The sequence below is a fragment of the Macrotis lagotis genome, chromosome 4 (genome assembly GCF_037893015.1).
Source record: "Macrotis lagotis isolate mMagLag1 chromosome 4, bilby.v1.9.chrom.fasta, whole genome shotgun sequence".
NCBI lineage: Eukaryota > Metazoa > Chordata > Mammalia > Peramelemorphia > Peramelidae > Macrotis > Macrotis lagotis.
The window spans coordinates 113,570,942-113,584,863 of NC_133661.1; the positions used below are offsets into that span (position 1 = coordinate 113,570,942).

Below are 13,922 nucleotides of genomic sequence, written 5' to 3' on the forward strand. Positions count from 1 at the left end.
CTGCATAGGTATTTCTTAACAGCCCTTGTTTATAGACTGGATTTCACATGGTCCTGTATAAAGGGAAACTATTTCTTCATAGAGCCCTGCTCCTAGAGCTCTTGGAACTATGTGAACTCTTTAAAGATTGGAGGTTTGAAGGAAGAGACTTATTGATCATGATGGAATAGTCCAACTGATTTCACATTTGAATGACTATGGATGGCTGCCTGTCTTTTTGAGCCAAATATGTTAACTTAAGTGTTTATTGTATGTAAAATTCAAGATAAAATTGTAAAAACAAGATAGTTCCCTTTCTCTAGAAACTCATTCTAATGGGAGAAACAATACATATTGGTGATTTCAGCTTCAAGTCAGAATAGCCCCATGGTCATCTGAGTGTAGTGGCAAAGCAAATTGCCTGTTTTGAAATTTAGTTTCTGTTGATAAAACCATATGGTTTTTAATGTTTAGCCACTGGATGGAACTTCTCTTTTGATTCCTCAGTAGTTTCAGGCTATTTCACATCTGTTATGTCTACTGAGGACCTGGATCCTCCCAGCACCTGATGGCTCTAGGGCTAGGCTAATAATAGAGTTGATGGTCTGATGGTTGATGCTAGTAGTGGTTTGAGATGCTTGGCACATGATACCTTCTTGGATTTCAGAATGACTAGGTTGTCTTTCCTGCTTCAGCAGTGGTAATTGGTGTTGGTAGTAGCAGGGATGGAAGAACCTTTCCTCACAGGGGCTATTCTCTGTAGACAGTGGCTTCTAGGATTGAGTTGGAATCAGGGCCAGTGGTCTGGGGGACTATTGAAACCAAGAGGTGCAAGTTTCCTTCTGAGAATTAGCCAGAAAATAGATCTTAGCTGGTAAAGTTGAAGGCGGGGGAGGCGATAGATGTTTAACATCCATTTTCTTGAAATGAGAGCAATGTTTTCTTTGTTAGAGGAAGTATCAGTTAAAAGAGGAGAACAGAACTCTAAGCTCCTAGTTTATGTCCCTTCCTCATCTCCCCATCATGAGCTTTGACTTTCCCTTAGGTAAAGTTTGTGCTTGAGCACTTCCCTTCTGGGTGTCTTAGTTAATTCATATTATTCACTCAGGAAGTCTCCAGGGAAGGATGGTAAGCTACCTGGTGTATCAGATGTTCTTTCACTTTGTACTTTTGTTTTCCATTGGCCTAAAAGGAAGAGGCTTGTCCTACATACACTCTCTTTTGTCATGGGACTCGTTGCCTCACATGTTGTGGTTGTTTTGGAAACATTTAAGAGCTTTTTATTTGAAGAGTCTAACTCAATCTACACTTCTAAGGCAAAAATGTTCCCACTGAAACTGACAATGAACTGAGTTAGTCTATCTTACTCCTTGTTACTGTATTTTAATAATGTCTGGGAGCATTGAGTTAGAAAATGAGATCTGAAAAATCTCTTTGGAAGAAGTGCCATTCTACTTTTGGACATTTTCTAGCTCAATCAATTTCTGTTCCTCAGTGATATCTCATAGGTGCAACTTGCTGGCCTTGGGCTAGGGGGAGTATGACAGGTGATTTCCTGACCCCAAAGGGCTACTCACTCTCCTACTGTATTATCTTGTCTCTTTGCAGGGAATGGGGCTTGTAATTGCTCAGGCTTTGTCTGAATACAACAGGTAAGCCCATCTTTCCATAAATGATTCTGGTTCAGTCAATATTAATTGACTGAGTTGGAAACAGGTTTGTACCAGAGTTCTTGGTGAGTAGAGACTGTGGATGATTTCATCTTCTCTTACCCTGAAAGTACACTGGGATCCACCTTGCAAAGAAAATAGTTTTAGATGCTGTTCTCTGGGATCAAAGAGATGGGAGATTGCCTTTACTGTAGGAATCAGTGGAAATGTGTGGGGGAAAAAATAGAATAATAACTTCCAGATTTAATATTTCTGGTTTTAGCCACACAGTGTGTTCCTTTGAAAACTTTGGTACTTCCATATACATTCATAAAAACAAGAAAAAATATTTTAAGTTTGGTATGTAATTCTCTTTGAGCCTGAAAATCGTGAAAGGTACTTCCCAGGAAGAAGGAATCCATGGCAACTTTCCACAGTCTCTTTCTGGAGGACTTTATAGATTTGCCCCTCTGTGTGAATGTGAGAAGAGTTGGTATTAATGGACCCAGGTCATCAGTGCTCCCATTTGTGTCAGTCAGGGTTTTCCCAGCTCTTGTCTATGCTTTCCTCACAAAAAGATGGCTGTTGGAATTTCAGAAGCATCCTGTTACCATGTATAGTTTATCTCCTTCCTTTCCCTTCAAAGACAAACAAGATTTTCACAGTAACAGTCTTAAAGTAATTTCCCTGTCACGGTTTTCAAGTAACAATCTGTTTGGGAAATAACGGAATCACCCATATGTTGTAGGATTTTCACACTCCTCATTCCTTTTTTCCAAACCTTTCCCAAAAATGAACATGCGTTTTGGTGCGTGTTGCATTTCAGGCCAGCTGGGGCAACTGCAGAGGACAAGTCTTTACTTTGGTTGTTTTTTCCAAAGATGACTACCCAGCTTTCATAAAGAAATTTCATGCCCTGATTTCCTTGCTTTGCTCAGAGTGCCCAAGATAGAACCATTCACCTCATAGATAATAAGAAAGTTGAATGTAGTTTTCTTTTGTTTATTCAGGCAATACAAAGATAAGGAAGAAGAACACCAGAGTGGCTTTTTCTCAGCCCTAACTAACATGGTAAGCCTGACTTGTTTTCACTGTTCAGAAATAGATAATTATCTGGATGGGTAAGTCAAACCTCTCTTCAGAATTAATAATAAAAAAATATCTAGTATTTATCTCATACTTTACAGTTTGCAAGTGCTTTATATATTTTCCCATTTCATCCTCACTACATTCCTCCTATGGGATGCATGCTATTATTATTCCTGTCTTACCTTTGAGGAAACTGAAGTGAGGTTGTGACTTGTCCAAGATGACAAAAGTAGTAAATGTCTGAGGTACCTCTTTGTCCAGTGTTCAGACTGCAGAATTTCAGGTGTTTACGTTTTGTGTGTGTGTTCCCCTATTTCTTTCTCCTTCCTTTCCTCCCAAGTTCCCTTCCCTTATTTCTCAACTATAGAAAGAGGCAGAATGGAACCAAAAAAAAAGTGGAATGAGAACTCTAAGAACTGAGGTCTAGTCCTGACTACTAATAATTAAATGTATTAGTCAAATATTTTCTCCTCTCTGGACTTCAGTTTATATGCATTTATAAAAAGTGGCACTAAAATTGGGTAATCTCTAAAATTGTCATTCAATTTTATGTCTATAATACACATTTTGCTAAATTCCTTCCTGATAATGAATACCACAATTGCCCTACCATTGTGATGGATGCCCTCAAGGCCAGAACTTCACAGTTGCTAACATTTGAGGGGCCACTCGATCAGACTTTCTTTTAGATTCTCTCTAGTTAATGTGGAAATATATTTTGCATGACAGCATATGTATAATATATATCAAAGTGTTTCCTTCCTCAAGGAAAAGAAAGGGATGGGAGGGAATTTGTAACTCAAAAATTAGAGGGACCCTCCTATTTCATATCAAAACCTGGTCTACAGTAATAAATTCACTAGCATTGTGTTAAAGAGACTAATAGGATCTTGTGTTGTCACAGTAGTTTGTAGTTTAACAGGAAGTAAGAAATCTTAAGATTTAAGGAATGAAGCCCTAATTGTAGAATTGCAGGCATTAGAGAGCAGGTTGTGAAGGTTTGTGATTGTGTGTGTGTGTGTGTGTGTGTGTGTGTGTTTATTTGTCTGTCTATCTCTGTGTGGAAAGAAGCAGCAGATCTGGCTTATTCTACCCCTAAAGCCTTTATGACTGGGATCATAAATTAAAATATTTCTGGTTCTCTGAGAGGCAGTATAAGATAGTGTTTGAAGGAATACTGTTGGGATTCAGAAGAGGTTTATTCCCTTGGATAAATCACCTTATGTCTCTGGGTCTGTTTCTTTCTCTGTATAATAAGAGAGTTGACCTAGGGGATCTTAAAGGTCTATTTCTTTTCTAACATGACTTCTTGTGATCTGTGAAACTGAAAATTAATGTGGCCTGAGTACTTTTGGACAGCCCCTGGGGCCTGGATGAGGTCAGCAACTCTTGGGAAACTTTTGAATGAGATTCTTGTCTTGAGTCATTACTCTCTTGAAAGATATGATGCTGCAGAGAGTACTTGTAGTTTGACCATTTTCCACCTAGGGTTAAGGATGGTTCATCTTATTAGGAGTTAAATAGCTGAGGAGTTGGGAATTTTCTTATAAAGTTCTTTTTTTAAGATAAACTAATGATTTTTATTTTTGTGAAAATGGCTGAGAAACCCAAGACTCCTTACATGTGAAAAAATCATGTCAAATGCTTTGCAAGCCTAAGAGCACTTTCTACTTTTCAGTTCTTGTTGCTTCCTTGGGGAGGGATGCAGAAGTCTTATCATCTTTCCTGACATCCTGCAATTCTCCTTTCCTCCACAGGTGGGCAGCATGTTCATAGCAGATGCCCATGAGAACATTTCTGTTCAGTAAGTGCTTTGACATTCTCTCTGCAGTGGCTTAGGCTTTAATGGTGGGCTTGCCAGCTGGAATTAGAACTGGAAAATGTCACTTCTTGTAAATCTTTCCAGGATTCAAACTTTTTTTTTTTAAGTGATTCATCATTGTGTTCCTAGGGTTTTAGATAAAAACAGGCCCTGAGAGAGATCTTCCTTGGCCTGATGCCCATTGTTTCTCAGGAAGTTTGAAAGCTGCACTAGGCTTTCTTGAGAGTGAATTGGAAGCAGGGATGAGGACCTAAATTGCTGAAGGTTTTAGAAGCTGGTGGTTCTTTAAAGGACAGCAGCTTTGGAAAGAGGCAAGAGCCTGGGTCACAGGACCTAGAGTCAGGAATACCTATGTTCAAATCCTGTTCTCTGTACTTACCAACTTTGAGACTTTGGTCAAGTCATTTAACTGTTCTTTGCTCAGTTTCCTCATTTGTGAAATGAGGTGATTAGACTTAGTAATTTCAAATCCCTTGAATCTCTAAATCTGTGATTTTATGATCTGCTGGAATGGGGAGGGTTGAAGAAAGGGAGAAGGGTATATGAAGATGATAAGAAGAGGTCTTAAGGAAACTGAACTGTGTGACCTAACCTACTTGTATGTCTCTGGGCACATAGGCTGAGAAAGTGGTATATGGGCCAGAGATAAGGGAGATATGCAGATGGAGAGGGATGGTATGAATGAGAATGATGTGAAGTTTGGAACCCTGGGAAATTGAGAGATGGTGATGGGATGGGAAAAATATCAATATAGGTTGAGTTGTTTTAAGTTGATTAAACTAAGCTAGAGATCCTATGATCTGTTTTCTTATTTCCCAGAACCAATGAGGCTATTCTTCTGGCTCTTTATGAAGCTGTTCACTTAAACCGGAATTTCATCACAGTATTAGCACAGGTTGGTTGGTGCAAAGAAAACAAGTCTTTTTTCTCTCCTGAAGACAGTTTGGGCTAATCACAGAAAGATCTTTTTGGCTATATTATATTTTAGGTTTAGGTCTATTTAAATATTGTTTGGTCTCTGGAAATGATAGTAACTTAGAGTTTTTCAGTTACTTTTCTTTTACAATATCCCCAGATGTGTATGTTTCCATCTGTTACTAAAAGTGGGTCTGCTAAGATGAGTGATTAATATTCTTGACCAGCTTACTGGATCCAGTTAACCTAAATAAATTGGGATTACTTCATTTTGCTTACTGGAAATCCCATGGTATTATATACCCAGTTGAATTTTTTTAATCACCTTTTTCTTCTTTCCAATTCACTATTGATTTACTGTAGTAGATAAACACAGATTAAATTACTCATCTATGTTTCACCATTTTCAAAAGAAGAAGATAGAGGAAATCCCATCCAGCAAGTTTAGGGTAGAAGAGCATATTGCTATTAGTAGACAATGTGTTTTATGAAAGCTGAAGACAAGGAGCCACAAGTGCATAGAAGCAAGACAGTGTGTGTTAGAATGATGTTCTTACGGTCAGTATATAGGAGAAATCAAGATAGACTGAGAACTCAAGTGCTCTCTGTGAAAATTGTTTTTAAAAATTAATGAAGTGATTTTATTCTGGAATTGGGCCATTTGAAATAAGTATATAAGCTTTTTTTTTTAAAGGAAGTTTCCCTATTGAAGTTCCCCTTTTAAAAAAGTTTCCCCCTCTTTTTTTCCCCTTAAATTGTTTAGGCAATTTCTCAAATCCCTCTAAGGGCAACTGCTTATAAAATCCACATTTGTCCAAGAAGCTACTGTTTTAGAAATTGACTTTCTTGTCTTTGACTTATATGGGGCACTTTATTCACTGTTCCCACCAAGTCCCAGGAACTTGTCCTGAGATCAGTTAGTTCTATTTGTTGAGGGGCCATGAGTAGCAGTGGCAGTAATTTTAGCTAACGAAGTGATAGGATTAGGTGTGGTCTTATGACTCCTTTCCTTTGCTTCAGTCCAGACTGGGAGGTTTCTCATGGTTCTTGTATCACCAGCCCATTTTTTGTTGACCTTAGAACTGGAGAGGGTAATAAAGCCATAGGCTTTTCTGTTTCTTTAATCACCTGCATTATTTAGTTGATTTTGTGAGTCATGTGGTTATAAAAACATGATGTAGATACACATTTTTGCTTATTTTAGTCCCTTTTCAGTGCTAGATAGGGTAGCCACTGTCCTACTTGGTATCATCTTTTGTGTTTGCATATTCTGCAGAGATGCTTATGTAATGAAGGCCTGTTTTTAAGTTCTGACATACTAGAGGAAACAACCCCACAGTTATTGAACATCAACAGTGTTCAACTCTACATAGACCCTGGAAGAAGAAGCAGTCTCTCTTTAGTGGGCTTTCAGTTTAATTAAATGGACTGCTGTACCAACACTGAGAGAGGCTAATCAGATAGTGCTGGGAGGGAAGCAGACTTTTTGTTTGTTATACATGGGTGTCTCTGTTTTTCTTTAGAACCATCCTGAAATGGGCTTGGTGACCACCCCTGTCAGCCCTGTTCCAACGACCCCTGCTACACCTCTAGGAACCACACCACCTTCCTCTGATGGTGAGCCTTCCTTCAGAATGCTATTAGATTAGATCTTTTAGAGGGAAGAACACTACCTTGAAAGGGCAGCATAGGTCTGTTGTACAGGAGAACAAAGCATTTAATTCTCACTTCAGAAAGGTGGATGAAATAACTCCCTTCCCCCTAACTCCCCCCCCCCCCAAGAAAAAAATGTATCTTGGAACCTAGAAGGAAACTTTAGAAAAGTCAGTCAGTCAGTCAGGTGTTACATATGGACAAGTGTTTGAGAAGGTTACAGGAGCTCAGTCTGTAGCCCTCATGTTGGGGGCAGTCAGAAGACTTGGATCATACACAACTCTAGTTATTGTGTCTATAATGACCTCTGTCATATACATTGTGCTTTAGACTCCCTTTCCCCAGAACCCTCCAAGTAGAAATGAATGGGTTTCACCAATCATGTATTCTTTGCTTGTTCCAGTAATTCTAGTAACTTGCCCCTATAAAAACAAAATTTTCTTCATGACTGAAAATTTTAAAATGAAGATTTTTTTCAATAATGCGGTATAACCTTGGGATGGTCTTTTATAAACAGAATATATCATCTTAAAATAGGAACAAAAATTACCTCATTTGCCTGGAATTATGCCTAATGTATATATATTTGTTTATAGGCAGAGTGGCTGAACTCTGAAGTTATCTCTGGCTCATGCTATGTATATTAAAACTACTAGACCAAAGGTGCTCCATCTGTAAAGAATGTTCTCTTTTCCCTCTTCTCTGTCAGATATTTCTGTAGTGCCTGTTGCCCAGCATTTCAGGACAGCATTGATAGAATGGGGGCAGATGCATGGCAAGGGAGGTGACACTGATACTGAGAGTCTTCTAGAGCAAAATGGAAGTAACTGGAATTGAAAGAGCTAAAGTCCCAAAATCTGAGTGAGAAATGGCAAGTAGGGAGGATTACCCGTCTGTTCCTGCTATTCAGGTCACTGCATATCCCAGCAGAAAGGCTTCTTTTTCCATGAGGAGGCAGCCTGCCTGTTACCATGGATATTAAAAACCTCAGTAAAATATATATAATACCTATCTATGACTGTAGTCGAATTCCATGTGATAACTGGGGTTCAGTGCTTCAGAGAGCTGCCTTTCAAACTGCTCATTGTGAACACTCCCACCCACACACTTGATTATGCAACAGTAAGACTTGTGCTTACTTACCTACAACCAGTGTGCTTTTATTTTTTCCAATGAGAAGAACGAATCATCCCACTTTCAAATGACAGCCAGCACTGTCTCCTTCCACAAAGGCTGCTGGGAGAGATTACAAAGCCAAAGATAGTGGAATGGTTCTTCCCTAAGGAAGGAGGCTTTCATTTGGGAGGGATTTTGTTCTTAACACTGTTCTGATGCTTTCTTTCTCCCTCCTCCCAGTCCCTTTCTTGCCCTGCAGGGCTTCTAAGCTCTCTAGCCTTGTTTTTGACTTTGATTTTTTAAATTATAGTGGTGCTCGGTAGCCTTGCTATATTTAAAGGTATGTCACTGGAGCTATTATTTTTAAGAGCCAGCAGTTTAGCTATAACATTTGTTCTCAGTTCAAACTTGACATTTGACAACTCAGCCTTGGCATGAGAGGGCTTTCTGGTAAACTAAAAATACATACACATCTATATTTCCACATATTACATAAGGCAGTTTTCAAATGACTGCTGTGGGGGGTAGGGGTAGGCAGGGAAGAAATCCCATTTTTCCAGTTAGGTACCTTTTTGGATAGTGGAATGATTGTGGGCTCTCAGCTTCAAAATAGGCTCATAGCTTGAAACGAAAGTCCTTAGGTCATTAACCCATAACATGAATTAAGGCCTTTTAGTGTTTCAACATAAAAATATATTTGGCTTTTATGAGTTCTTAGGGGCTGAGCTGTGGGAAAACAGCCAAGGGTTGGGTGTGTTAATTTCTTCTCATAAGGTTTTTTTGCTGTGCTTGCTGTGTATTATGGATCCATAATATGCAAATGTTTTCCATTGTTAATAAACGTTCTCTGCATACATCATAACAGCTCTGGAGGGACCCATTATGGCTATGAATACATATTATGAGTAATATCCCAAACTCAGCTAAGTCTTCCTGGGTACAAAATGGAGTAGAGAGACTTTAGGATTCCCTTGCTCGTTTGGGCTATCACAGAACCCCTGTTTGCTTTTGTTTGATTCCTCAAATTAAAGCATTTAGCATAATGTCAGGGCTCTGATTCAGAATAGCAGGATCTTGGGGAATCTGCACAAAGATATCCCTGTAGAAGGCTCCCCTCCTTTGTTGATACTTCTGTGTAATTTGTGGTCTAGTGTAAAGATGGCCTTCCTTTCTTTGTGTTCCCTTTGGGTAAATTGTAGTTGGTTGTATAAAATTTAGTTTCCAGGTCTTCCATATTCTATTTTTACCTTTCTTTGGGAAAGAAGGGATGTGCATGCAGAAAGCTTGAAGGGTAGAATCAGTGTGTGGACTTCTGTCTCAGCTCTCAGCTGTTTTGAAAACTGAGCAGAGTTTTTCTTGAACATGAGCCTTTATTAACCAATTCCTTTAGATTCAGGACCAGCTCTTTCCTCTTAAATTCAAATGACAGATACTTTAAAAAGAGTTCTGATCTTTTTTTTTAAGTCAGACAATAGAATCCACTTGCCCTTTTTAGAGCAGCAGAAGAAAACAGTTATATGACTAGAGGTCAACTTGGAGCTTATCCTCCTGAGCAAATAAATTATTCAATTATTTTTGGTTTATAAATGGGGAGAAGTTGGGTTGGAATGTGTCAGTGCTAAGTACATTTTATCCATTTTATTCTAGTTATAAGTTCTGTGGAACTCCCACTGGATGCAGATGTTCAGACCAGTAATCTACTGATAACCTTTTTAAAGTACAGCTCCATTGTCATGCAGGACACTAAAGGTAAGTCTTACTGGTGTTATGATATGATATGTGATGAGTAGCACTGATTCTTCAGACCTCTGCCCAAGAAAATCTTATCAGAGACTTAAGTGGAGAAATATTGCCCCAAATACTGAAGAAGTGAAGTGATTTCTCACAGACAAATGGCACTTGGGTGGTTGGCTTTGGGAAGCATGAAAGCTGGTGGGAGTATGACCAAGGAGAGGACCGGGGATAAAATTGTTAGCCTTAGGATAACTTGGACCCTTGTTTCTTGAGACAGTGATAAATAGCATGTCTCTTGGAGAGGTTAAATAGATAAATAAATCCTTTTGGAAAGAAGCCTTTAGAAGTTGTCCTTAGAAAGCTTCCTTCTAAATGCCAAAATGCATGAATTTACGGTAAGATTGAAGACTAACCATACAGAGGGGGAACAGAGTGACTTAAGAATCAGGGAGATTATGTTCTTTGATAGCTACAGAAGCAACAGTAGAGTGGAGGGGATAGGGATTTGGGAATTGGTTTCTATGACTACATATCCTGAATTTTCTTTGTTTTTGATTTTAAGGAATTCTTTAATTGGTGGGTGAGGGACAGTGGAAGAGAGTGATCCCAACAAAAATTTGAAAAAGTGTTAAGTTGATTTAAGGTTTCCTCCAAATAACCTTGTTACATTATAGTAATACTTTGCATTTTTTAAAGTTTCTTTTCAAAAGAACTTCTCGATTCTGTTTTGGAAATAAGCATTGTATTTGTTAAAAATTAAATTATATTTTTAGCTCTAATTAACAAAGCAACAAACACATTTCCTCTCCAGGCAAGTTTTTGTAGTTTTCTTAGTTTCCTAGGAAAGCTATAGTTTTTGGAATCATGTTTTCTTAGGTGGAGAAATTATTCTTTTGCAAGGTAGCTTAGAATTCCCTTAAAGAAAGGCTAGCCTTGGGTGGTTAGGTGATGCAGTGGATAGAGCACCGGCCCTGGAGTCAGGAGTACCTGAGTTCAAATCCGGCCTCAGACACTTAATAATTACCTAGCTGTGTGGCCTTGGGCAAGCCACTTAACCCCCTTGCCTTGTGGGGGGGGGGAAGAGAGGCTAGCCTTTCAGATTTCCCTCTCCAGGTGCCCTTTGATGACTGCTGCTTTTAATTCAGTTCAGCAAACTTTGAACAAGCACCTATTATGTTCAAGGCACCATATTAGCCATTAGGGATACAAAAATAAAAATAAGACATATTTCCTAATCTCATGGAGATTACAGTTTAATGGGGAAGCTTAATTTAGATGTGGTAGCACATCAAAATGTGTTAGGTGCAGGCAAAATGCGATGATATATTTGGAAAGGAAAAGAATTTAAGTCCTTAGGAGGACTTAAAAAGACTTAAGAGAGGTGGAATAACTTGAATTGGATAGAAGAGAGGAAAATGTTCTTAAGGTATGAGGGAGCAATGTGAGGAAATCCCTCACCTATGGATGGGAGCAGACCAGATTAAAAATCTTGAATTGTCATTTTGGCTAGGTTATAGATTATTTGGAAAGGTAAGTTGAAGCCAGATGGTGGGAAGCTCTTGAATTCCAAGATAGGGAGTTAAGTTTTATCTGGTAGACGGTCATTGAAGGGTTTTGAATAATTTGCATTATCAGAATAATATATTAGGAAGATTGCTTGAGTAGCACTATGAAAGATCAATTGGAGAGATTTGAGATTGGAATTATAATAGTGCAAATTAAGGGTAATGAGGGCTTGATTTAGGATTGTTGAAGTGACATGGAAGGGCAGTTAGGTGCTGCAGTTGATAGAGCATTGGCCCTTGAGTTAGGAGGACCTGAGTTCAAAGCTGGTCTCAGACACTTGATTCTAAGCAAGTCACTTCATCCTTAGTTGCCTCACCAAAAAAATAAATGATCGTGGAAATATATTTTTCACAAGCACATATATAACTTTTATCAAATTGCTTACCTTCTCAGTGGGAATGGGGGGGGGAGGAAGGGGAGAATTTGGAACTCAAATTAAGAAAAAACAAATGTTAAATATTATTTTAATGTATAGTTGGGGAAAATATTAAATTAAGAAATAAAGTGGTAGTGATGATAAATGTTGTAGGGGATGTGGGAAAATTGGGACACTAATGCATTGTTAATGGTATTATGAACTGATCTAACCATGCTGGAGAACTATTTGGACCTATGCATAGAGGACCATAAAACTGTATAGATTTTGACCCATCAACACCATTACTAGGTCTGTACCCCAAAGAGATATTTTTTTAAAAAGGGAAAAAGGTCTATTTGTACAAAAATATTGGTAGCAATTCTTTTTTGTGATAGTAAGGAATTAGAAATTTTGATTTGTTTTGTTTTTGCAAGGCAGTGGGGTTCAGTGACTTGCCCATAGACACACAGCTAGGTGATTATTAAGTGTCTGAGATTGGATTTGAATTCTGTCTTCCCAACCCCAGGGCTGATGCTCTATCTGCTGTGCCACCTAGCTGCCCTGGAATTAGAAATTGAGAGGATGTTCATTACTTGGAGAATGACTGAACAGTTCGTGTATATAATATTAATGGAATATAAGAAATGGTGGATGGGATGCTTTCAGAAAACTTGGGAAGACTTAAATGAACTGATACAAAATGAGAAAATTGTTTTTAACAGCATTTTATTATGTGATGATCAGCTGTGAATGATTTAGCTATTCTTAGTAATATAGTGATCTAAAACAATTTTCAAGGTATGATGAAAAGTGCTGTCCCCTCCAGAGAAAGAACTGATAAAATCTGAATGCAGTTTGAGGCAAATTAGTTTTTACTTTTTACTTTTTGTGAGTTTTTTTTGCTCTGTGTTTTATTTCACAACATTACTAATATGGAAACATTTTACATAATTACACATGTAAAAACCATATCAAATTGCTTACCATCTCAGGGAGAGGGGAGGGGAACAAGGGAGATAGAGAATTTGGAATTCAAAATTTTAAAAAAAAAATTTTTTTACACGTAATTGGGAAAAAAGACAATATTATTTAAAAATGAAAATGGAAAGGAGGAACAGATTTGAGAGAGATTATGGAGGTAGGATCAAGAGAACCTAGCAGTTTTTTGAATTTGACAGTGGCAAGGGTAACTGATATTGCAAGCTTGGTTGCTGGGAAGGGTGTTGATAGCTTCAACAGAATTTAGAGAAATTGGGGTCGGTTTTCAAGAGGGAAGCTGAGTTCAGTTTTGGATGTATTTTGCAGTGTTGAGTGTGTATAATTTTTGTAGATGGCGCTGGGAAGGGAAGAATGAGGTGGTAGGATTCAGAGGTAGGAGTGATGATGGAGGAAGGAATAGCCTCTGGAACCTGGAGGAAAACAAAGAGAAAAAAACAATCTTGCAGTAAATAGTATCCTGACCAGATAGGGAAGTAAATATTGAAAATTAGTCTGGGACATTGATTCTGGGACTGGGAGCAATCTGTACAGGTATAGTTAGGGAGCTACTATGTTAGATTATGGTTCTGGGCAGCTGGATTGCATAGTGGATAGAGCACTGGCCCTGGAATCAATAGGATGGGAGGTTGAATCCAACCTCTGACACTTACTAGCTATGTAACCTTAGGCAAGTTACTTAACCCTGATTGCTATGCATCCAGGGCCATCTCCAGTCGTCCTGATTCATATCTGGTTGCTGGACCCAGATGACTCTGGACTCATCAGCACCCCCTCATTCAAATCCAGTTCATGTGCTCGTCATGTCATCACATCCCTGATGTCTTCTTTGAAAATGAGGGACAGAGGTTGCTAGGTGATGCAGTGGATAGAGCACCGGCCCTGGAGTCAGGAGTACCTGAGTTCAAATCCAACCTCAGACACTTAATAATTACCTAACTGTGTGGCCTTGAGCAAACCACTTAACCCCATTGCCTTGCAAAGAAAAAAAAAAAACTAAAAAAAAAGAAAATGGACAAACATCATTATGGTTACCTTTCAGTGA

At 38.6% G+C, this 13,922-nt stretch overlaps 1 protein-coding gene across 4 annotated transcripts in view; it reads left to right on the forward strand.

Moving 5' to 3' along the window:
- Positions 1 to 13,922, forward strand: part of ARMH3 (armadillo like helical domain containing 3) — a 269,046-nt gene that overhangs the window by 50,666 nt on the left and 204,458 nt on the right. For all 4 annotated transcript variants that reach the window (XM_074233858.1, XM_074233861.1, XM_074233860.1 and 1 more), the window contains exons 10-15: positions 1,588 to 1,631; positions 2,639 to 2,699; positions 4,475 to 4,521; positions 5,359 to 5,434; positions 6,978 to 7,071; positions 9,871 to 9,972. In XM_074233858.1, coding sequence (XP_074089959.1) covers positions 1,588 to 1,631; positions 2,639 to 2,699; positions 4,475 to 4,521; positions 5,359 to 5,434; positions 6,978 to 7,071; positions 9,871 to 9,972 — 424 coding nt within the window. The remainder of the gene's footprint in view (positions 1 to 1,587; positions 1,632 to 2,638; positions 2,700 to 4,474; positions 4,522 to 5,358; positions 5,435 to 6,977; positions 7,072 to 9,870; positions 9,973 to 13,922) is intronic.